Raw genomic sequence first — 25561 nt, forward strand, 5'->3', positions numbered from 1 at the left:
ATTCTTCCACATTATTCATGCTGTGATATTTTTTTCAATGCAGAAGGCAAATATATTATCGAGTTTTTTCTTATGTTAAATACATGGCTATTATTAGATGTTTTTTGGACAGTTTTGGTAGTTTTTGAAGGAAGAATGGTCCAAATTGACATGAAGTTGGATTATTCTCTCTTATTTGATGGTCCTTTCCATGGTTGGAAGCTCAGAATTTACCGTCCAAATTTCTCAACCCTTCTATGACCATTTTTTAAATTTGGACTTGCATTCAAAAAGATGAAATAGAGTTAATTTAAAACAAAATTCTCATTCAGCGTCAGCTGGTTCCAGTTGTGGTTGTTTTGTCCATGATTTACAAAAACCATTTTGAAAAAATTAATTATTTTAAAATTTTCTGATGTGTTATAATAATGCTTTTGCAAAAACGTATCCAAATAATTTAATTTTAAACTAAAATAGGTATAAAATGCCTTCGGATATTTTAAAGGTTAATTGATTCATCAAAGCTTTATTCAAAAGCTTAAATTATTTAATTACAGTCAAAGTTCTTACAACGGAAGCAATTTTGAGGCGATGTAGCTAAATGAAAGTGAACGAGTCGATTGTAGCCGCGGCGTGCCATTAAAAGTGAAACGGCATTCGTCCTTGCGCATAATTTGCCGACTCAGTCAGAGGAAGACAAGGGGCGCGAGGGTGTGCTGTGCGTGGTAGTTGCGAGGGCCTGCCGTAGGGGAGGCTGGGTGTCGGCTCGATCGCATCTGGCCCGCGCAAAGGAGCTCGCCGCTGCCGTTGCCGGCTCAGTCGCTGCTACAGTGTGGCCTGGTCGAGTGGTGGTGCCTGTCGAGGGTGCGCGCGCGCGTGTGTGCTGTTCACTCCACATATCTGTTGTTGTTTCTGCAAACGCGACTCGGACACACAGTGCGGACTGACTCGATGAAGAAAATCGCATCCCTTTTGGACTAACGCCAAGCCGAAAGAGGTAAAGCAGCGCCAGAAGCTAGACTGGCGCGCACTTTTGTTGTTCATTTTAATTCTCTGATGTAACCACCGGCCCAGCAAAGCGAACTGCGTGCGGTTGAAGTTGCGCAGCCCGCAAAAATGCGCGAAATTTGTTTAATTAAATTCGAGCGCGCGGCCTTTGAAGGCATAAATCGTCGACGTTGCTTTTTAATTTCCATCCTGGCCGATTATTTGCTTTCCAGCTGCTGCTGCTGCGGATGCACGTATTTTCTTCAATCGCCATCGGGAATAAACCGTTTTAAGGAGCTACTTTGGCCGGCGTCCAAGCGCAATTGCCGTCGCAGACAAGCTAGCAAATACTCATTAGGGCGTTAAATTGCAAAACGAGCAGCTCTAGCTCAGTGCTGCACTGCACAAATGAAATTTATTATTTTCGCAGAAACATACGTGCCAAATATTTGTTTATGATTGCGCTCGTGCCCGGCGCCTCACACCGGCAAAAGCAGAATTAACGGCCCAGCGACACCGGCAGCTAATAAAATCGAGATTAGCACCCTCGTAAATCAGCACGCGGCAAAAATGTCAACGTTGTACTTTACTCCCTCACATAGTCACACCTGCCCGTTTTATTGTGCCTCACACGAGATCTCCAAGGACTTTTTAATGCCCCAAAAAATTTCTGCATTATTCGACTGTATTTTAAACCAAAATGATTTGTGTAAATTTTGCAATCACAATCAGCTTACGCCTCAAATTATGTGGCTAAAAATAAGACATCTGATCATTCAACTTTAAATTGGAAATTAAATTTTGGTAGTATGAAATTTAACAATTAGGAGTGGGCTTCACGCCAGCAGGCATGTTTTTGTAGTATTTTAATAGGATTAATAAAATATCCAAATTAAATCATCTCCTCAAATATGGTATAATGGAGTACTCAACCACATAACATAAAACAATATTTTACTTCACCACCATCTCTATTTTTAAATTTAGTGCAAAAGTAGCCCACAAGTGTTGCTTTCCATTATTTACCTGGTGCGAATCGACACGAGCGCACGGGAAAAGCCGTAAACAATACAAACCTAAATTCCGTGGCCACATTCGTATCAGTTTTCGTGTTTCCCTTGCGAATTGAGAGACAAATGCGGGCGGGCACGCACAAAGCCTCGCGCGCTCTAAATATTTAAATTCGGGGGAAAGCAACATGAAGCGGCGCGTGCTGATCCAATTTGCAACTCGCTCTCTTGTAATGTGGTGCCGACGTAGGAATGAGCAGAAGGCACGTCACTGCAGTAAGCCCCGTGCCTGCACCTGATGCCTCGAATGTATGTGCCACAGCACAACACACGGAGCACAAAACCACGCGCCGCACATGCTATCCCTGCAGACAAAAAATTAGCAGCCAGCCGAATGCCTCGCTCCGTTCGGCACGAGACCGCGCGTGAAAAGTTAAACAACCGAAATAAGACCTTCTTTCTTTCTTTCTTTCTCTATTTCGTGATGGATCGACGCACAGCCGTGACTTGGCTGAAAGGAATCTGGTCGGAGAAATTTTAATGAGCTCTTTTTGCACGAAATCGGTGCCTTGTTTACAAGAATGGAGCCTGTCAAAAACTCAGCGAAATCTTGAGACATTTCGTTTTGCTGAATTTTTATTTGAAATTACTTCAAATTCTTTGTAAAAAAGATGAAAAAATTGTTTGACACAATCTCTGTAGAGGTCAGCCTAACCGTTCGTTTGGATTGATTGTGTGCACACTCGATTGGCAATTTCAATTATAAACTAAACAAGTGGAAATTCACAATCACAAAATGAGGAAAAGTTTCGAAAATTAAATTTTCGAAAGTCTTTGTGCTCTTTGTAACAGCGCATACGAGTTTGGCTATCATCACAAAATAACCATGCATAAAAATGGGCACGCGAAAAGGGACCACATTTGCTTTTCGTTTTGAAATTTTTCTTATTAGCCATAAAATAAAATTCCTTGTATGGTATAGAAAATTTTGATCTGATGTGAAAAAGGCGTGTTTTACCGAGTTAGTTCAGGGTGCTTGAGTGATCCAAATGCCATTTTATGTGGGCAAGGACGCTTATTTCTATGTTCACCATCTGGTATTCTGTGTAAGTTTTTTCTTTATGGCTTTAAATTTGCATGCTTTAATGTGAACTATAAATTTCATAGTTTTAATCAAATTTAGAAAAAAAATAGCAGAAAGCAGAGGTTTGAAAATGCTTGTTTTTGCGCTGTGAATGTTTTAGTGTTTTAGACGTGATATGGAACTGCTCATTTTCCTTTGCTCCCGTCTGCTCTGCTGCCCACATCTAGAGTTGCGTCCCATAGACGTCTGAAGTCGGAACACACTCCCACGCTGTAAATTTTTAATTAGGCATCGCGATGCTGAAGAGATCGCACACAGAAGTACAGCTCGAGCAGCTTTCACGTCGTTGTGGCAGAGTCAATAAAAGCAGCCCGGGCGGAGCCTTTTTTGCCGAGATGAGTTTGCGGATGCCGAGAGAGGAAGAAAGAAAGAAAGAGAGAGGAAACTTTTAAAATTAATCCGAGCTCTCAGATTACCATTTATCTAAATATTAGATGAGGGATTACTTAAAAGCCGCCGCACGATACGCGAGTGTGTATGTCTCCAAGACGCTAAAAGCTTCGCCGTAAAAGTGAGTAATCCGCGGCACAAACGAGCTCTAGTACGGGTAGCTCATCAAATTACACATATATTACGACAGCAAGTTGGAGCAACAAAGATTTATGACGTTCCATTTGCGGCGATATTTTGACACGGCGAGATAATGCCGCGCACAACTTTTCCATCTACGCCGGTTAATAGCTGCTGCTGCTGCTGCTGCTGGCTTCCCTCCCTTCATTCCTGCATCACCGTATGGATACTCTCTGCTCTGGCTGACATCACAAATCTTCAGGGAATCGCAACGGCAGCCGCTCGGATGTTATGTCTCTCTTACTTTTTCTCAAAACTCAATTGACGATTTCCACCGCTCCAATGAATATTTCAAAAGCCTTCCCAGCGCCAAGAGTGGTGCGGATCGCTTTGGCGACATAAATTCGGGCGTTTTGTGTAAAAAAAAGCGAACTCAACTTCGTCTTTGGCGAGCAAAAAATTCAATTGAACTTGCAAAACACGTTGTTTACGCTTGGAAATTCGTTTCGAGTCTCCAGGGAGTTCAACCGGCTCCCGCGCTTTGCCTGAAGGTGCGTTGGGGTATTTTTTCTTTTTTCTCTCTCCTCCACTCACATTTACGCCCAGCGCATGTAAATAATTACCGCCATGAATATTTAATAATGAGCTGCATTTTCTTCTGGCGGCAATTTTTCCGAAATGAGATCCCGGGAGAAAAATGAGCAGGCACTCAATGTTTATAGAGCCGCTCGCCGGCGTGCGCGGATGGGAAAAAATAAACAAGAAATCCGGGGTGGTGTGTGTGCCGAGAGTGTATCTCGGCCCTTATTTTACACATTTAAGCCATAGAGTGCGGCGGGAGAAAAAGCAGGGGCGGCGGATGCAGGAATTTGCTTAAAAAGCTGGAAAGGAGGAACACTTGAAACTCCGAGTACACACACGAGGAAAGAGAGAGATAGCGGAATAGGCCCAGCGCGAAATAACAAAGTGGAATTGGATGAGGGGATGCGATGGCCGGCAGCCTGCGGAAAATGGACTTGCGGGAAAAAAAGAGAAAAGCGGCTCAAATGCGGGCTCACCTCTCGATTCGCACGACTCAGTTGGAGAAATTGCGTCCGCCGTCGAGCTGGATTTTGCAATTTCCAACCCCCGGTCGGCTGCTCGACTGCGAGGGTTTTCGGCACTTTTCGAATCCGATGGACCTCTTCCTATTTTCGCGAATATAACAAATTCATAGGCTGACTGCTCGCTTTTTCCAACGATCGCACGTATACCACGATCATTTAAAACTTCCTGAAGAAAATTTGGCGACTTTTCTGCGTCATTTAGCAATAGACGTCGGTGGCCAAGAAAGCCGCATTCCAGCCAAAACTTTGTTTTCGTCGCCAGTGCAGCACGGGAACAAACACTCCCGTCGGCCGAAAGAAAAGTAGCGTATAGAAGGGTTGCGAACTGGAGAACACGAATCGGTCGCCTGCCGCGCGCACGGATATGCAACGTGCGTGACGGGCGCGCCGCACGCGTTGCATAAGCATCGAAATTGGTGCCCAAAGCCGTTCGCTGGAGGTCTCAGCCGCATAACGTTAGGGGGCAGCTGGCTGAGTCGGCTTCTGCCGAATTTTGGCTCAGTGATGGTGGCTGAGCATTTATGCTGGCGGCTGGTGCCTGGCGCCGCTAATTTTTTTTTTAAATTTAAGTTTGAGTGCTTAACGGCCCAAAGGGCCGGAGGCCAATTTTCCTCTCCAGCACATTTCGATTTTTTCGACCATTTGACCCGTGGCTGGCGTTGCTGGCACATCTGAGCCAAAGTAAAAGCGGCTGGTGGCTTACCACGTGATCCAAAAATAGTCGGCTGGCCCAGACCTCTACCATCCGATAAATAATTTCACCAGTGCAAATCACAGCCTACACTAATAGAAAAAATTAAAAGCTATAAAAAGGCATTTGATAATATGGAAATAAATTTGCTGTAAACAGTGTCAAGTTGTTGTTTGACATCCACACGTAAATAAAAGGGAAATAAATTAATTAATTTTAACTGCAAAAGCTTTGTATGGCGTATACACTTAACGGTATCTAATCATATTTTGTTCGAGAAATATAAACAGGCTTGAGTTGAATTTTTTTAGTTTATAGCAATTTTGTAAATTTTTTAAGGAAGTTGAATATTTTTCTAGAATATTTTGAAATGAGTCATATATTTTGTTCATGCCAATAGTTAGATAAATAAGTATTGCTATGCCATCGGTGTGGTATTTAATAACATCATTTTAACAAAAAATTAATTTTATAAGTTTTATTTGTATATAATCGTATTTATTTATTCTAAAAAATTTACTTCAGCCACGAGGGAAAGGAAGTAAAAATGAGGTCAGGAAAGGAAACTTTGACAGTGACTGTTTAACTTCAACAACTTAAAAATATCCTGAACAAGGTATATCTTAAACAGCAAAAATTAAATTTTCAGTAGGGATCAGGATTTATGGTGAATGGACTGTTTTTTCAAGCATTTCAAAGGCAAATCAAGTAGAATTATGAAGAAGGATAAATATATGATTGCCAAGCAATAATTTAAATAAGCTCTAATTCATAAATTTTTTTTCATAATTTTCATATATTTAAAATTCTTTGTATCAAATAATGAAATTATAACTTTAAATCTGTTATTGTATCCAAAATCAATTTAAATATTGACCCAATTATGCAATTCTTATCGATTTGTTAACCATTTATTCATTATGCATACCGGAGAGATATTTTATTCGCAATTAAATAAAACAGCGCTGAAGGGAAGCTGACGTGAGCTCCGCCTTTCGATCCCTCTATTGTTTCGACGTGCGCAAAGTGTCGCAGTCCGCTTATCAGCTGGCCTTTGGCGCTGCGAATTCCGCACGCCTCATTAATAACGCCCCATAACAGCTCGAGCTGGCGCGTTTTGCGCGAAACTTTCGCGCGTTATAGCCTCCGCAGCCATTGAAGCGCGAATTCGGACCGACTGCAGGTGCTTTGCCCCGCCGGCCGCCTGGTCAGCAACTTTATTTCGCAGCCGACAGAAAGTGTTGAGTCGGCTTGTTCGTCTTTTCGCCGCTTTACCTGTTGCCACGCGAGTGTGTGTATTGCACCGAATAAGCGGATTCTGCGGATTCTATTTACCCTCTGCGCTCGCGTGCGTGCAAAACGAGCCTGCGAGGCAGGCCGAACTATTGTTTTTAGTGCGGTAGGCGCCCTCAGATTTCGACCCACGCACTATTGAACTTTAGCACGCCCCAACAAGTCATTATGTGCATTTTAATTGGCGCTGAAATGATGTCATTTTCGACCGCTCAAAACGCATACGCATCAAACTTGCGTTGTTTGCGTGCGGTGTTTACAACGGTCCAATGAAGCGGAACAACTGGAACTCGCCACCTCTAATATTGAGCGCGCGCGCGCGCGCGCGAGCACACGCGGAACTCGTTTGTTTCGCAATTGCCACCGAGCACTTCCGCAGCTCTCGTTAATTTCGAATATGGACTCTGCTTATTCGCAACGAGAGCCAATTTTGAATAAATGATGGGGCTCAAATGGACTCTGGTGTGTCCGCACCAAGAGCCGATTTATTAGCACTCTTTTCATTACTGCATGATGCATGGTTGTGAATATAGCAGAGTGGCAATGGCAGGCACACCATTCGAGCTTTTTGGCGTTGAAATCGAGCCACTTTTGCTAAACATTTGATGTCCCATAGATAAGCGGAATGGTTTTTTAATTTCTTAATCTGTTTTGATTTTATTTTGTGACACGGGAATCACAAATATTGCTTTTTTTAAAATAGCCAATGAATTTTGCAATTTAAACATGTTCCGGAGAAATAAAAATCCTTTCCTAGAAAATCCTATTTTCAAACTTTATGTATCAACAAGCAAAATATTTTTGAAAAGGGTAAAATATATATTTAAAGCTTGATTCTGTGAAAACTAGCTTAAAAAATATTTGCAATAAGCTGTTACGTTTCTGCACGTGATTTTCCTAGAAATCTTTTCAGTGGGAAATTCAGGAAATTTTGCATAAGCATAAAAATAGCATATAATTCGATTCGTCTCACTGAGCAGATTTGAAAAATGTAACAGTTTATAAACATCCGACCCTTTTTCAATAAATTATGGCAGTTTAGAATTTTGTTAAAAATTTGACTTTTTAATTACAGAGGCGTGATTCAAGCGTACAATAAGTAAAGGAAACTGCTCCTTTGACAAATCGTCATATCGGATGGAAGTGAAAAAAATCATATATCATAATTTATCTCCTTTTGAGGTTAAAAAATACGTTTGAAAAAATAGAATTGAATATTTTGTTGCAAATATATTTTCCCATTTGTATATACAACAGAATGATATAAAGAAATTACTATCTTTCGTTTTCAAACATTTGTTGAAAAATATTAACCTCGCACAGGAAGACGTGAAAATGTAAAATTATCGTCGCTCACAGAATTGGACCTCTGCAAATGGATGTTGTTGAAATACGCTTTCAGCAATAAAAGCGTTGGATAAAACAATGAAAACTGGCTGGTTGTCGTGGCTTGGCAGTGCCAAAAGCATAGTTTTCCTCATTTGCTAGCCGCTTGGGCAACGAGAGTTATAATACTGGCTAACACTGGAGTGGTAACGCAAAAAATCGCGTACGTGATGATACTACATGCACACACACAAACAAACGGGTGGTGATATTTGAAGTAGAGGCAAGAGACGCTCGCTAGCACGAGCAAAATGATGCTTGTTTTATGGTCAATTTCAAGTGGCTGTACACTCAACGTGCGCTCATACATTTCGCCGCGCGCAAATAAAAAGAAGCCGAGTGGCTGGCAATAATATTATGAAGAGCTGCTGCTGCTCGTAAGGCAAGGAGGCATACTTAATATCATACTGCATTACACTTAGCTGCTCGCTAAGCTGCCATTACTCGGCTGGAAGATGAGCTGTCCGGGTCATCTCGCCGCACTTCTTCTTCTTCGCCTACTTTGCTTCTGCGTCTCATGTGCATGAGGGAAAAGTCACTTCGATTTATCAAGGGGGTGGACTGTCGCGAAAAAATCCACCCAGCGTTAACGTCAGCAGCGAGGGCTGCCAACTACCAAGTCTTTGGCAGAGTTTTGGACAGAAAACATTTTGATTCTTTACTTATAAGTTATTTTAGAAGTTTAGTTAGGGTTTTTTTATTTTATATATATTTTAATAGTACCTGGAATTAAATCCATTCAACTAAAAAATACCTTTTTGTATGATCTTCGTGCAATTGGAAACCCTGTGTGGTTGCTGTTGCGGCAAGTGCTCAAAAATTAATCATCGGATGTGCGCAGAATATTCTGACATGTAACTTCACGCATTACCACGTTTGAAAAAACCTTCTCATGATATTCTGCAGGGGGAAGCTAAGCAGACAAAATTCACCACATATCTCCGTGTTTTTACAACATTGCCGTTGAAAAAATCTGAATGGCTAAAAATTACTGAAATTGTCAACTAAAAGTGGTAGCTTTGAGGATTAAAGTAAACACGTTTTGCGATTTTTCAGGCTCAATCAAAACGATAAAACTAAACTGCTGGCATTATATTTTTCGAATAACGCAGCAGCTGGAACATCATTTCCCCGGTCAAAAAAGCATTAACGAGCTCATCGCCGCACACAATCCCGTGAGCCGGCAACCCGGCCTTTCGAATAGAGTTTTGCTCCGATGGCATGCACACGCATTCAGCTGCTCAAAAATGCTGCGTCGCCCGCTCGTCCGCCGACATTATGCAAACCCACATACGAGCGGGCGAGCCTCCGTCCGGCCTCGATGTTTGCGAATGCAAATCAGGGCGGAGAGGCAGTTAGCAGGCAGAATGACGGTGCGCGTTTACACATTCGGCAATATTGCTCGCGCCGAAGATTGCAGCTCACAAAACAGCAGGGGCAGATAAAAATTTCAAAAGGGTGGCGTGTTTGTTTCTGGCGTGAATTGGCACTTTGGCAGTCTCTGTAAAACAGCAAAGGAGCAGCCTTGTCCTGGGCTGCGGAGATGAGTTTTCCCAACTGATCTTTTTGGACTTCCTTCAGGGGAAAAAAGCTTTATCCATATCGATCCATTCATGTCTTTTAACGTTAAAAATTTAATGGTACCCTCAATTTTATAATGAAATGGCCAATGAATGGTGTATGCAGTTTCTTTCTAAAGGCCGCCTGAACTGGATAATAGACCAATTTTTAATGATTTTAATAATTGTTTTGCTTGATGGTCTGAAAACCAAAATGTTTGTTTGAAAAAATTATTTAACATTTTGCAACCTCAAAATGGCATCAATCGTTCAATAGAGGGGGTGTTTATGAAACCAACTAAGCAGAAGAAAATATTTCGGATGTGAACTGCAGAAAAAAACATTCTTTTTGTTTATTTTTCTATCATTTAATATTAATCCAGCTTTTCTAAATATTCCACCTCGCAAACCCCTGAAGCCAGTGATCTTTCAACACTCACCCAGCTTTTGTGGTATTTCTATTCCGATTGGCATATGAAAAGCGAAATCGCATCGATGACCTGGCCGCTGATTTATTTGTCCATCCGAATCCGCCTCTTACTCCTTCACGCGAGCAGGGAATTAAAATTTGGTCCGCGTTGCTGTTGATTTGTGCGAACCGCGCGCGTTCGTGATCCGCATTGGAGAGTGTGTGTGTTTCATATTTTGCTTTGCGCGCGGCATCGATCCGGTTAGCTGGAAATTGCCAGGCTTCGAAACTGTGCCGCCACCGCCGCTGCCGCATGTAATGGACGCGGGATTATTAAAACATAAAGTTTAATAAGGCCGGCAGGCGAATGCAGTGCGCACTCGATATCAATTTGCCACTCGATAAACAAAGTAGAGACCGCGCGCCGCATCCAGCATCTACGGACATGCAGTTGCACATCTCGAGAAGAGAATCGCTTTCTGCTCTAATGTTATTACCGTTATTAAGTTTTTAGTCGGCTGCACGTACACGCTCATCCGCCTTACCAGCCTGACGTCACAAGCGGCACAAACTTTGTCTGCGTGCAACTTATGCAAATACGCCATTTTTCCCTCTAAATAACAAACTTGCAAGACTTAATGCACGCTTCCTAAACACACGTGCACAACTTTATTTTCTCAATCATTCTGTCTCTTTTCTTCTTTAATACAGTTTGAGTTGCAACTTCCTGTACACTGAAACGTTGGGACAAAATAAAATTTTCCATAGATAAAAAAAGGTTTATCATTTTGAAACAAAAAGATCAAAGCTTGGTGAGTTGAAATTGTAATCTTGCAACCAGTTGGGGGATTTTGAACCACTTGGAAAGTGGCGCAAAATCTTGATAAAGGTCATGCCACCTTCCCCGGATGACATAATCCAGAAGCAGACCGTGTTTTGCTCACGAAACGCAAATGTACAAAGGTCGGGACGGATAAGTGAGTGACAAATTTGCTTCTCAGTCGACCACGGGCGCTGTGAATGAATTAGTTGAGCACTTTGAGCATTATCTTCCCTCCTGACGTGTCTAATAATGCTCATTAAAACGGCATCAAAGAGGAGTTTCGTCCTTTGGGAAATGTGGTCTGATGCTATCGTGACGAGGGAGGGATGTGTTTGGATTCATCGCCGAGCTGTGAGCACTGAAAGGATCGCCCTGCAATATCTGAAAAAATCCAAATATTTGCGGAGGAAACCTTACCTCCTCGGGCAGAAAAATCCGGAACCCACTTGAAAATGAGGAATCTGGTGGGGTTTTTTTCGAGCTGTACATAGCTGCTAAACCACTCAAGGCCCTATTTGCCCCGAGAGCACTCGTCCCGTCCATCCATCGCCGCGCTGACAGCACAGATCAACAGTTTTATGACGTGTGTGCTCGCTAGAGAGAAAGGCCAGCGAATCGGCTTCGGCCTTTAGTCGAGCATCAGCCGTTAGCCAGTTAATTGAGTTTGTGCCGGGGCAAAAAATCGAGTTGTGTGGAATAAAACACGCTCACTCACGTCTTGAAGAGGGCTCACACTCCTGTGCCGAGCTCTCCTTTAATTGGAAACGAGCCGACGCGTGTTTTTTCTGCAAAAGAGGAAGATTTTGCTTGTGAGCCCAAATCCCGGCAGCGCGATCAAAGCCGGATGGGAGACAGGAAAAAATCGGCATGTATGGCTTTTTGCCTGCTGCGATGCCTGGACGACCAGTGGACTGAGACTGATTTGACGCTAATGGGCTTTCGACTCGGCCGCTCGAACACTCAGTTGCCAGAATTTGTGCCTACTCTGGCAGCCGACAAACAGCAGCCTGCCAGCGCAGAAATGAGATACACCCCCCGGGCCAGCCACCCCCTCTCGATCGAGTTGCTTAATAAATAATCACCCCCTCGGCAAAAGGACCTGTCGACCAGCTGTTGCAGCTGAAACACGGATCGAGGTTGAAGGTTCACTATTTCACAATACAAGTCTCCAGCATATTTTTTGATGACACGTAAAGGACATGTAAATTTAATATAGTCTGTAGCACAACAAATTTTGTAGCACTGTATGTGCAAAACCGTGGAGAGGAACTCATGCGTGAAAAAATTTACCTACTATGAAAGAGAGTTCCTTGCCGACTTTGTAAAAAAATTCAATTTCTCGAGAAAGCTATTACTTGATGGCTGAATTGAAATTTCCCTCGCAGCTGAAACGTGCTGAATTTTTTTTCCATCGCGATAAGCGAGCGAGCACTTCATCAGTGAGCATTGCATTTTTGCTGCAGAAATAATCCATCCAACAGCCACCAGTCAAACATAAATAGCAATCTTGGTTAATGCATCACGAACGCCGAGGGGTGTGCTGGGACGAGAGACGAGAAGTAAGAGGTGCACATTAGGGTCGGGGAAGGCCCTTGCAGAATCGCAAATGAGTCGTCAACTGGGAACCGAGATTTATGGGCACTCGCCGATGATTTACCCCCCTCCCCCAACATTTCCTACCCTCCATCGGAATGATTGTCAGAGTAGTACACATTATTTGCACTTGTATATAAACAATGCTAGCAGTTGGTGTTGCGTTAGCTCACTATATATTGCTGTATGCATGCACTATTTATTGGCCCCTTAGGATATTGGTGTTGGATTTTGTGGTTTTTGGTCCTTTGTTTATGAGATTTTATCCTGTCCACTACTTCAGCTATTAAATCCAGTAGCTGATTAGCGCCAAACTGATCAATCAGCTTCCCGATTTATGCTCGTGCACGAATGATTTTACGCAATAACATTAATTTCTTCTTATTACGGTGTGGGTACGTGGAAGCCGAGACAGAGATGCGTATTTCTCATAGTAGTAATCCGTCTTTTATTCATGTCTCGTGGCTTAGTAATAAGATCGAGATCAGGATCAGGACCGAGACTGTGAAATTACATCGATAATCAAAAATCACAAATACAATAAACAATTAAAATATCACTTTCGAAACACAAATAATTATTACAGCTTACCCCGTAGTGCGGGTCTTATTAATTCGAGATCAAAGTTTCTAGAACATCCTCGCACGAAAACTCATCCTAGCGGAGAGAGAATATTGTGTTGCGACTGCTGTCGTGCGAGGCTTAAGGTGCAGTGGGGGAGAAGGTGCAGTAAGGGTGCACTGCTTGTCGCGCACCTTTGTACTGCCACCTGGCGATACAGGTTAAATGCAAAGTAGTAGGACAGTAGTGGCGAGAAGGCGCCACAACGGCAGATAATTACACCAACGCCATGATCAGTGAAATTTTTTATTTTTGTTTCGCTTGAATTCTAAACATCCTTTAATGCTTCAAACAAATTTTTTTATTCAAATACTCTTGGTCATTTTGTCTATTTCTCATCTTGAACAAGACCATCATGCATTAAGATCCAGACCCCATAGGGCTCATTTCAACAGAAATAACAAAGAGGAAAGCTGAAGCTCATTCCGTGAAGTTTCCCAAAACAAAAAGGGGGCAATTGTGCAGAGAAGGAGTCCTAAATTGGGGTTCAAATGGAGACACAAAGGAGCGAGCGCACGCCACTTATTGTTGCGAATAGCGCAGGGCGCGAACACATACACAAATGCAAACTGGGCACGGGAATTTCGTTTTTACTACTATGCGCCAAGCGAGAGCAGAGCAGCAGCTTTTACACTGGGCCATAAAAGCAGAGGGAGCGCCATTGTCAAAGGCGGCGACAAGTGCGAAAATAAATCGATGCAAATGCCTGCTTTCCCTCATTTAAGGCAGCCGCTTTCGACTTCGGCGCGGCCATCAATATGTATCTTTATGGTGCAGCAGGCCACACCGCAATTGCAGCAAGTGCTATACACTCCGAATGCGCACAATGGCGGAAGATGTATCTCTCTGCGGTGCCACGGTGGTTTTGCGCCCAGTAATCTCTCGCCAAAGGTACAAACACACACACACACACACACACACTTGGCCAGAACACGCCACCCATAACAACCTGGCCCGCTGCTCCGTTAATGTTATTCACGCAGCGACGGACGCGCGCGCACACACACACATTCACCGAGTGCAAAAAGAGACTCCTTTGTTCCTTCGCGCACCAAAAAGCAATTATTTTGGCGGGCCTCGCATTTGGCTGATGCCTTTTTCAAACCTCTCGGGCGTGTGAACACCGCAAATAGACGGGTAAAGCCGGCTCACAAGGTTACTAACAAGAGCACGAGACGCTAATGGGCCTAAAATTGGAACCGACTATCATGCTGAAATAGTATGCAAATCACCTGTGTCTCCCCATGTCTCTGCAACAATCCAATTACTTGATTTTTCCCTTAGGTCTACACTAAACTTGCTAAACACACTGCTGGATGTCAATCCCATTAAACAGAATTAATAATTAACATCCTTCTGCCACCTCATAAATATATTTGAGTTTAATATAAATTCTTCATGATAATGAAACTTATATCCCAATTCATAAAATGTAAAAATAAGATTTTCCTTTGAAGAAAAAGCCGTTGCACGTATACGCCTCTGCCTGTGAAAATGCTCAATAAAATTTTCTAAATCGGTCTCAAGAAAAGAAACAAGAAACCGTCAAAGACCGAAATTTTCCTTTGAGAAACGTTAGTAGACTGTTTGGCCAAAAATAGAGTCTAAAATCTCAATGCAAGGAAAGATGCTTGAGAAATGTAAAATATATTTTTGAGCAGTCAAAAATTCACTCGGTCTTCAAATTCTTATACAATAAATTATTTTTACTGTCCTACACACTTTTTATAACTTTCTTATTCAAAGAACAATAATAGCAGTGTTCGCAGAAATTTTTCTATAGTATATTTATGTGGGCATACAGCTTCCGGCACTTCATCTCGTTAAATAGATCTTGAAAAACCCACTCGATTTCACATCGCTGCTTATACATTTTGTAATGTTACACGTCGTACTCAATTTATGTTTTCAAATTTAACATAGGAAAAAATTATCGCAACCCAGGAAATTCGCAATTCTAGCCGGCGGCAAGCTCTTGCAGATCTTGTCATGTTGTCAGGAAAAAGAAGCCCGCGAAAACAAGTCACAAAGGAGCACATGCGGCACGAAAAGCATCTGTAATGGAAATCGGGAAAGCTGCGTTCGGCCCCCAGGCGCGCTGTTTCCACGTGAGTTGCAGGCAGACCTCCTTCGCTGTCTGCTGAAATTTATGAATTTTAACTTGCGTGGCCCAGCGGTCATGTGCGGAATGATTTTTAATATAAGCTGCTGGGCGCGTGCATGCAGCCGGCGCGTGGAATTAAGTTGATGAAATAACGAGGCACGGCAGCCGAAACTGCCAGAGTGCGGTTCGTTCTCTCTCACTCGGCTTGCCTGGCTGGCTCGTCGGCTAGGGCTGGATCGATAAAACAGCTGCGAAAAGAGAAGGAGCAAGGGCAAGTCGAGTACCCTTGCCACGCTCTCTCGCACCCTGCTTTTCTCTAAAACCTGCAGTTGATGTACCCTAATGGGCTGATGCTGATGTTTCGCCTGACGGCTTAAAATCATCATAGAATTGACCCAAATCAAAATACTACTCGGCCAAAATCAGGATGATTTTAATTCCAAATCCGGCCTAGGTTGATAATTTCCCTCGCTGATAATCAAAACATAAAATGTAAATTTCATGCAAAGGCTAGACTTTAACAAGCTAATTTTGCTAAAATAATATTGATACATTGAAGGCTGAATTTGCGTGGGTGAAGCATGGATTGTCTGGCCCCTTTCTCTCTCATCCTTTTAGCGAATTCATTAAACGCACTGTGCACATTTTCCGATTAACGATCGACAGAGGCAGCGTAGCCACTTCGTTATCCGCAGATAATTCTCTGGCTCCGGCGGGCGGGCGAGGTGGGCGGACGGCCAGTGCGTAAAAATTTCACCTACCTCGCACGTACTCTACGTATACAAACAAGCTGTTGGGTTATTACAACCGTTTTATTGGGCTCTAAGCCGCTGATAATGCCGAAATTCGTGGATCGCGCGCACCACTGTTTTATTTCCTCACCGCCGCTGTTTTATTTCTCAATCGACCTTCTCGCTGTGTTGCTGAAATTCGACCAGAGACAACTGCTTTGCAGGCCAGTAATGAGCTTTTTCCCAACGTGGAATTGCGTGGAATAAAGCACATCAAGCTTGGAAATATTGAAATCACTCCGTCCTTTATACAAACAAGAGGCCAAATTCCCCCTTTTGACATTTTAGTCATTTCACAAATTTATGGTTTCTTTGAAAGTTGGTTTCTACCAGCTTTCAAGTCTTAACTAGGTCTTTGTTGGGGATCTAATTAATAATGTGCAATGTGTCCTACATTAAGTTTTCAAGAGAGTAAGTCCGTGAGTTGCGATTGTGACTTTTATGGCGAGCAGCGGCTACGTAATTCTTACTCGTCGCTAGAGCCACGCATGTCTCAGCTCAAATGGGGAAAATTCGAAGTAGAGGCACTGGAATTTCCATTTTTCAGAGTGCGTAGTAGCCATTATTTTGGGGTTTGTGTTCTGAGCCTAGCCAAAAGTTCGAAAAAATACCGTTGACCAATCAGATGAGTGGTTCGCAGATTGGCTTTTTGAAGTAGCACTGCCATCGCTACATCAAATGCCAATCAGAGAGCCAATTGCTTCTGTGATAGGTTGCTGGCGTTCTTGTGGCACTTTTTGCTGGGTTAAGACCAAAAACCGCTCAAGTAACGGTTCTTTTCTTAGTCTTGCGCCGACCTTTTGGCACTTCATGTCCAAAATTTGACCAAATGATTCAGCTGCATTACCTAATTTGACCCTGGGGAATCGATTGTAACTGTCAAAATTGAAATTCTAGTGCTACTTTAAGGTAATATTGTAAGCACGCAGAATTAATATAGCAAACCATACATCGTTTTAATTAATTTGTTCTTGATTGCATCAAAACAATCGTTTTTTCCTGGTTCCAAATTGAGGAAAAATGTTTGATGCCAGCTAAGCTAAAGAACGAAGGGATGGTTAAAAGACTCTTTTTAGCCCTAATTTAATCAAATTCTTTTTAATTACCACTGCAGTTTCATCCGAGGATCAGATAAAGTCGGGAGAGGTATAATAGCGACACACACGAGTCGCTATCAGACTTTCATCGCGCTTTTTGCCCGCAGACAACGCCGTCCGCCGACCGGAAAAATCTTGATAAGATGTGCTGTAATTACCGGCGTTTATTTCTGGTCCAAGAAAGAGGAGGAGCCGCCCGCGGAGAAGGTCCTGCCTGCTGCTGTTTGTCGTGCAAAAACAAAGCTGTTGGCCTCGGAGGACACGATAGCTGCAAAATGTGTGTTTGTCCGTCCGTCGGCGTATTTGCGTTGTGTTCTGCTCTCCCTACACACACACACATACAGCCGTAGGGGGCAAATAAAAAGGAGGGCTTTCGGACCCTGCCGCCACCGCCACCGCCGCCGCCTTGCCGCGCCGAGAAGAAAGCGGTGCAATTCCTCTGGAGATGTGTCGTGTCGCCTATAATCTGAATACACAATGGCGTAGAGATTGGATGGGTAATGCAATTTTAGGGGCTTCCCGGGGCGCAGTTTATTTTGCAGGCATCCCACTCTATCTCTAGGCTTTATTTTGCCCACGTTGCTCTCTCGTTTGTTCGGCCATAGCGCGCATCGTTTATTTATTTATGGATCGCTGTTTTTAAATCAAATAAACCACAGCCGCACACAATTAAACGGATTTCCGAGAAATTATTCACGCAGGCAGCCTGCGGTATATTTTGAATGGGAAATGATGCTGTGGATTTTGGAATCATGTTAAAAGCCCAAGTATTAAATTATTCACGGTTAAAATCTGTATGCACTGGCTGAAATTTGATTACCGCAGGCAAAAGTGCTCATTATATTTTTATGCTGTTGCCACCTGATGTGGGAAATATGCGTGGTTTATATGAAAATACCAGTTTACAGCGAGTGGCAAAGCGCACACGTTCAGTGTGCTTCAATTTTTTTTTAAAGTAAAAATCAAAATATCTGTTGCAGGTGGGTGAAGTATATATTATCCTAGTTTAGCAGCTCTCCAGCTGCAATGGAAATTTGTCTACTTCAGGGACAGATTCCCTTTATGCCGGAACAGGCTATATTTTGCGGTGCACGATACATATTTCTACTCAAAAACACATATAGGGCGCAAAATGTATATAATCTGAAACAAAAAGGGGTGTATATTTTCGGAAGGAACAGGCCACTCAGCAGCGTGTGTATCCGCAGCCTCTCTATACACTATTTCTGACTGCAAGCGAGCGAGCAGGCGAGTGAGCTGAAGCATCCCTATATGTGTGTGCGCGTTCTCGAAGAGAAAAGCCTGGTTGGAAACAAAAGCTCTCATACAAATTGCCATCTTGAGATTGAGGACACCCCCATGGCACGCATGCAGCCGCCGCAGCCGCCATAAAGCGAGCACGGGCTGAACCAACACACACACACACTCGGTCGCAGCACAATTTAGTAAAGCATAAAAAATATAATGGTGGTCCGTAAAAACGCAATAATTCCGTTTTTATTCCGCGGAATAATTTAATGGCGCGGAGGAAAAAAAGAGAAACTCGCTCTCGCCCTCAGCTTTCTCTCTCTCTCTCTCTCTCTCTCTCTCCAACTTTGAATATCAAATTGATTGAGAATCAATGCGAAATGTGCACGCGCGCACTCGGCGCGGTGAACATGTTTTTCATTATATTTGTACGACTGCAAAAAAGACTGGGAAGCGCCGCCACTCAATCAATATGCACGGCAATAAATAAAATCGGGTGGGAGGTAAATAAATAAATAAATAGACGCCGCGAGTCGATATTGAATGCGAGCGTGCAGGAAGAGTTCAGCGATGGGAATATTCGGCGGAGCGTGGCATGCAAATCGAGTTGATTCGGCTGCGAGCACTTTTGCCTGCTGATTTTCATGCTCAAACGCGCCCACCTTTGCTGCTCGCGATCGAAACTGATTGTTTTTATTGCTGAAAAGTTGAGCCAGTGTAATTGAAATCGATGCCAACGCCCAAGCAAGGATCAAGCGCCGACTCAGCCCGGCTTATGTTGACAACCAAGAATAAATCTTTTAATATCGCGTCTGCGGTTTTTTCATAAATTGAATCTTTATTCCATTTCTTCTCGAAGCTAGCGAAAAATATATCTATGATTGTAAAAGGTTATACAATTGAAATCGTATATTTGCTTTGCTTCATTTTGAATTATGAACAAATCAAGCCTTTTTTGTGTTTGGCATTTTCAAAAGGTGAATCATTTTTCCATATGGCTGACTTGAAGATATAGATTATTTTTCGTTTAAAATGAAAAAGAAACAAGCGGCTCTTTCACTGATAACAGTTAGCCAAAAAAATTAAAATTTTCAATGTTAAAGAAATCGATTATTTCCCTCAAAATTGACTGATGTAGTGGTATTTCGTGCTAAAAGACACCGATTAAAAGAACTGACTATTTTGATAAAAAAAAAATATCGTTTATGTTTATAATGTCACACATCCCTAAAAACTAATCTCTTTTAATTTTCGGTGAATTGCTACTTGGCACCTACAGCTGGGGTGCAACGTAAACGAGCTTGCAAAGAGATACCGAGAAATAATCTTAGAGTCTTGAAAACGTTCTGCTCAGTGCACTAATCGTAAAAACAAAGAAGCACGTGTAAACGCACCGACTGTTCTGTGTATTTTACTCACAAATGCCGCGTGCATTAATCAGCAAGTTTAAGTGGTCTTTCGCGTCCCTGCCTTTGGCGCGGCGCAACGAGTGAGTAATTGCACACAGCGAATACTGCTGCGAGTAGCAACTTTCATGTGCAAGCGAGTTAGAGACAGGTGCTCAAATCAAGATATCAAACAAGCAAGTCGGAGCTTTAGCCGCAAAGCAGCAGTCAACCTCAGTTTCGCCATTTCCGCAGGGAGCACAGCGCCCGTGTCTGCCTGCCTACTTTGCAGCTCGGTTAATAATATTCCGCTCGTTGGAACAATACACATCAGCGGCATATTCCAACTTTGCATGCAAATGCGAATAATGAGAGTAGAATGAACATGCCCGCACCGACACACTCCGCATGTGTGTGCTCGTGAGCAGTTGCGTAATTGTTTCATCCGAAACGTCTCCCCGGGTGAAAGGCGGGGTGCAATCGACGGCCGCCGGCCGCTGCAACTGCAATCCGCTGCGCTCATCAATTATGCATCCATCGCCTCGACGACTGATTCAATTATTCGCTGCGCCAGACCGCTGAATGCGCGCTCTGCACTTTGCCAGCGTGCTAATGCGCACGAAGGCTCGCTGCTCGTGCAGATGACGACGGAGACGGATTACCGCTTGGGCGCACTCAGTCAGCACCAACCCCCGTTCCGATGCAACCCTTTTCGGTGCATAGGGCAGCTCTTGGAAAGTGCTAAATGCTGTTAAAGGCTTATGGAGTGGGCCGTTGTGTTATTTAACGGGCAAAGAAATGTTTTTTAAGCATATATGCCAAATAAAAAATGTAATACTATTCCCTACTCGAAAAGCAGATGAAATTTACAAAATTTATCTTTCCAATTTTGTCGTTGTACGATTAGACTCGAATTATTTATGCAAGCAATTAAGTTATCCAAGCTGCAATAAGTTTGAAATTGTTAAAATAAAGCTTGGTCATCTTATGAAAAGTCTCATTGAAAATATTAAAACTCAATTATAAGCCGATGCATTTTGTACGCGATTTTCTCAGAACACTTTTCTGTTAGGAGATTTTGGAAAAATAACGGACATTAGCAAAATAATGAAAATTGCGCATCATTCGATTTATCTCACTGAGCAGTTTCCAAAAATGTAAATTTAGTTTTTTTTTAAATCCGATTTCTTTTCAAGAAATTATTGCAGTTTGAAATGAATTAAAAATTTTACTTTATTAAATTATGAAGGTGTTGGTAAATAATGGGAACCGTTCCTTTGGGAAATCAACATCTTTTATCAACACACTATTGAATGGTATAAAACGATCAATTATCCAGGTTATAAGGCGCACTCCCCTGGTCTAGCCTCATTATTCTGAAAAGAATCCTCTTGATTTTCTATCTTGAACAGTAATCTACCCGCCACATGAAAGATCTGCTCCATTTTGCACAATCTGCTCGAGAGTCGGTGACACACAGCGACAAAATGGGCATTGTCGCTGGTGCGAAGCCGGCCATTGCCCTCGATACCTGTATGCAGAGGTGCTAATCCTCGTCCGCAACTCTCGCGTAAACGTAGCTCACTCGGCGCGCAGAGTAGAGAAGCAGTTTGCCGGCGCAACTATGAGATGGAGGGTGGGGGCCCGCGGCAATTAATGTAATTGCTGGCGCACTTTACGAGCTGCTGTCGTGTACTAGACACAATAGGCGCGATTACTTCAGGAAAATCGCCTCAGCTTAACTCGCTCAGCCGCCACCAATAACCCACTCGAATTTGCACTCTCTTTGAGATAAATCAGATCTAGAGCAAGGAAAGAGTGAATAAATTTCTTAGGGAAAAAGGCCCAACTTCATAAACGACAATGCAAAAAAATGCCAGAAAATAGGATCCTTATTTTCGTGGACGAAAATTTTCCTTCAGCACGATTCATTAAGTAAGAAACAAAATCATTTAAGATTCTTGTTGTTGTGGGAAATGCCTGTTATTTTCATATAAAATCCATGATTAGAGGCAGATAGCGTTTTACGTCATTAAATCATCACTTCTCCTGGTTAGAATTAGCTGTTCATCCGCTCGAAAGCATTGGCTGAAAGCAGGACCGGAAATTGGCCCCTCCTCCGCACCCTAAATCTGGGCTTGAGGGGGCTGGGCGCGTGATGAACCTTCCGCGAAACTCGGGCAAACTTGTTTTCATTCAGCACACACGCTCTCTCGGTCTGCAGATCGCGCAGGTGAATTTAAATCGAGCTTTTAAAAGTTGGCTGTGTGTTGCGCCAGTAGCTGGGTGAATGACGACGATAAAATAAGTTTGGTCGCCGTCTCGCGGCTGCCGCTTTTATATTAAACGTGTCAGCGACGCGAGCCGCGGTGATTAATGAGCCGCGAGCGAATATTGTGCTCGCTGCGCGAAATTATTATTCTTTTCCCTGGCGCAGAGACGCCCGTGTCAATTCGGATGGAATTTTAATAAGAGCGTTTTCTTGCTCCAGCGCGAGAAGGGACGTGAGAAACAGCTTTTTAACTATTTATTCGTCTAAAACCATAATTACCCTCGGGCTTTTTGCCTCTTCGCCATATTCGGCAAATATTTAGCCAGGTTCGGGAGACGGTTCGAAAAGCAATTTTTCACCTGTCTTGGAGCCGTTGATGGGAAATCAATTGTGCGGACGCACCATACCTGCCTCCGCCGGGCGAATCGGTCTTTGGACCAATTAATTCCTTTCTTCTGCGCAAATTACTGCCATATTACTCACGAGTCGGCGTTTCTTTGCTTGTAGGTCAGAGGTCACGATGAAGCCGAGAGTGAGTGGGAGGAGAGCGGCCGCGCTGCTATTAATCCTCTTCCCGCCCGTGCTGTGCGCCATGGCCCTCGAGAAAGGTAAGTGAAATACGAACGAACATACGCCTTCCCACCGCGCGCGCTATTATACGCGCTGCAACCTCTTGCCCGCATCGATTTCCGATCTATGAATATGTAATTAGAGTATCGGTCCGTGGAATTTTCGATAATGGTCGCGCCAGGAATTTATTCAGGCATAATCGTGACGCAAAATTGTGTACCTGCTGCGGCACAAATTTATCGCCGCTTGCATATTGTAAAAGCAAATTGAGTTCCGACCCTAATGAAGAAGGAGAACGAGGCATGAACCGTTAAAGAGCGCTCTATTGGAATTTACCTTATTTTAACGAAATTCTGTGCAGAAAATTAATAGGATCCATCAATTTTAATGACTCCATGACAAGTTTTTTTAATAACTATTGAGCTTTAAAAATTGAATTTGACGGAAATCCAGGAGAACACTAACAAGGGGAGCGCACTTTTTGCATTACTACTCATAGCTGCTAAATTATAAAGCCAAACTCGTCAGTATAATATTGAAAATATTTTTCCAATAACAATTTCGTCAATACAGACTAAAATTTTCAAGATTTTTAACTCAACCTAGTAGATTTTACAGCTGTACAAAGTCTCCCTAGATTTGAATGTCCACAATTCGAAAATCACGAACAATGGAAAATTTTCGTCTATATATTCACTAGTATGGTAGTTAGTAAAAATCAATTTTTGAAGCACCAACCCAAAATTTTTTTCGAATTGGCTTGAAAAATATAGTTTGACATTGCTCCTAAGGGCAAGATTTTATCAAGTTGTTTGCCTTTTCTCACTTTTTTTAAGTTTTACTTCTGACTTGTCTTATTGATCTATTTTTGTATAAAAGTGAGAATGAACATCTATAATAATATAGTGCCTTGATGCCTTTCCCTAATTGACAGCTAACTTGTTATATTCAAGTTAGCGCATAAAAAACTTGAATTGGGTTCTGTCTAAACTTTCCTGAAAACAAGCTGGCAAAAAATATTTTATTTGCTTAGAAATCAGCCAAGCAACCTTCTCCCAACGGAAAACATAACCCGCTCGCACAAATACAATCAAATCGGGGGCCGTACGGTGCGGTGCGTTTTTCGCCTTCAGGCACATGATGCGGCCCCGCAAATAAAATTTATTGCCAACCGATCGGCAGGCAGTGGCCATGAATTCATTGCGCAGATAAAGCATATTGAGTTTGCCAACCAATAAAATGGCGAAAACACACATCAACAATATTGTTGTTGTCAGCGGCAGCCAGCGTCTGCTGTCGATCGCCCGCGCGCTGCCCGTACTCTGTGCCACGAGAGGGCACAAACTTTTTGGCACACTTTCATCAGTCCCCAAAGGAGGAAGCCGACGGCCGACCGGCCGGCCTCGGCGGTTAAAGCACAAACACAACCGACACAATGGCTGCTTGTGTGTACCTTACGGGCATATTATTTGCTACACTTCCACCGACGACACACATATAGCTCGGCGGGCGAATGGAAAAGTTTGAGAGAGGACGCTGCTTCCTGTAAATTGATTGCTGCCTTTTGTTGCCAAGTTGCCGCTGCACAGGAAGAAATACCAATACACCCTGTTGCTAAATTTAGAACGCGTGTCGACCGCTAAAACTTTACCTAGTGTCACAAAAATCAGGGAAAATCTTTCGACGAATTTGCGTAGGGACGAGAACTGCAGCCGTGAGAAATCAAACATAACCGCATCCCTTGATTCCCTCTGATTCCAGTTATAATTTATTTATTTAGAGGTCTCAGCTGCAAGAATTAAGGTGGCGGCTGGCGGGACCGGCTTAGCCGAATTTTTTGCCTGGCCATTTCCACCGGCGGCTGATAATATTCGTGAAGTTTAATAGTGCTTAACGGCCCAAAGGGTCGAAAGAAATTTTTTCTCTGCATACTTTTTAATATTTTTACCCTTTTCACCGGCGGCGACCGGCGGCTGGCAGCTGCCCACGTGACCCAAAATTTGCCGGCTGGCGCGGCGCAGCGCGGCTGGCTGAGTGAGACCTCTATATTTATTTTGCTGTTGGGAAGTATGGGGTGAAGTTACCCTGCTGATCTGCAATAAACATAATTTTGATGAAGACCAAAGTCTCCATGATAAACTCTTCACTCTAGCAAATTCGTGGCTACTATATTAGTCCTTAAGAGAATATTTTGATCAACTGAACCAATTTCTCGTCCAATATATAGAAGCACACCATACATTGTGTATTTGTGTCACAAGGACATGCCTGTGCTGGTGGCCCCTCTCGAAAGAAGCTCACTCTGCTCTTGCCAGCCCCGACGCGCGGCGAATGGGGTCTATTGAAATATGAGAGGTGGTCGCAGGTGCGCGCTCGCTGCGTTTCGACATGCGTCCTCTCTCTCTACACCCCTTGTTATTGTTCTCTCTCTCTCTCTCTCTCTCTCTCTCTCTCTCTCTCTCTCTCTCTCTCTCTCTCTCTCTCTCCCCGCTCCCTCCGTAATAATCAAACGCCGCCTGAGCAAACAGCAACTCTCCGGTGCTATTGATTGGTGGAATTTGATATTATTTTGGCGCCAAAAAGCAGGTTCGTTATCGTTGAGGGAGAGACACGTCTTACATCTCTAAGGATGAGCTTCTCTTTGGTTGACGAACTTCTCCACTTTGATTTGCGTTCATTTGCTTCCATTTCCCTTCTCCCTTTGAAAGGACCCATCAATTCACCATTAAACTGGAATTTAGTGAACTAAAGTAATCCTATTGTAAATCTTACTAACGAATAGAATAGTTTCGGGAAACAGAGCCCAAATTGTATGTTTGGCTTTCCTGCCGTTGACAGGCTAACGGTAGTAATTATTGAAGCATTAATCATGAGTGATTTTGAGTAAAGTTTGTTTCGAAAACTAATGAGAAACAGAAACACGCAGAGGCACAATAAGCCAAATTCCCATACGTTCCCATATGAATGGCTCTTTGTAATAGTT

The 25561-nt window shown here is 43.0% G+C and overlaps 1 protein-coding gene across 2 annotated transcripts in view; it reads left to right on the top strand.

Moving 5' to 3' along the window:
* The first annotated feature begins 781 nt into the window (after positions 1-781).
* The window catches only part of LOC135947768 (neural cell adhesion molecule 1-like), a 106509-nt gene continuing 81729 nt past the window's right edge, over positions 782-25561 (top strand). For both annotated transcript variants that reach the window (XM_065496703.1, XM_065496704.1), the window contains exons 1-2: positions 782-976; positions 22516-22616. In XM_065496703.1, coding sequence (XP_065352775.1) covers positions 22529-22616 — 88 coding nt within the window. In that variant the 5' untranslated portion in view covers positions 782-976; positions 22516-22528. The remainder of the gene's footprint in view (positions 977-22515; positions 22617-25561) is intronic.

Source organism: Cloeon dipterum, chromosome 1 (genome assembly GCF_949628265.1).
Source record: "Cloeon dipterum chromosome 1, ieCloDipt1.1, whole genome shotgun sequence".
Classification (NCBI taxonomy): Eukaryota; Metazoa; Arthropoda; class Insecta; order Ephemeroptera; family Baetidae; genus Cloeon; species Cloeon dipterum.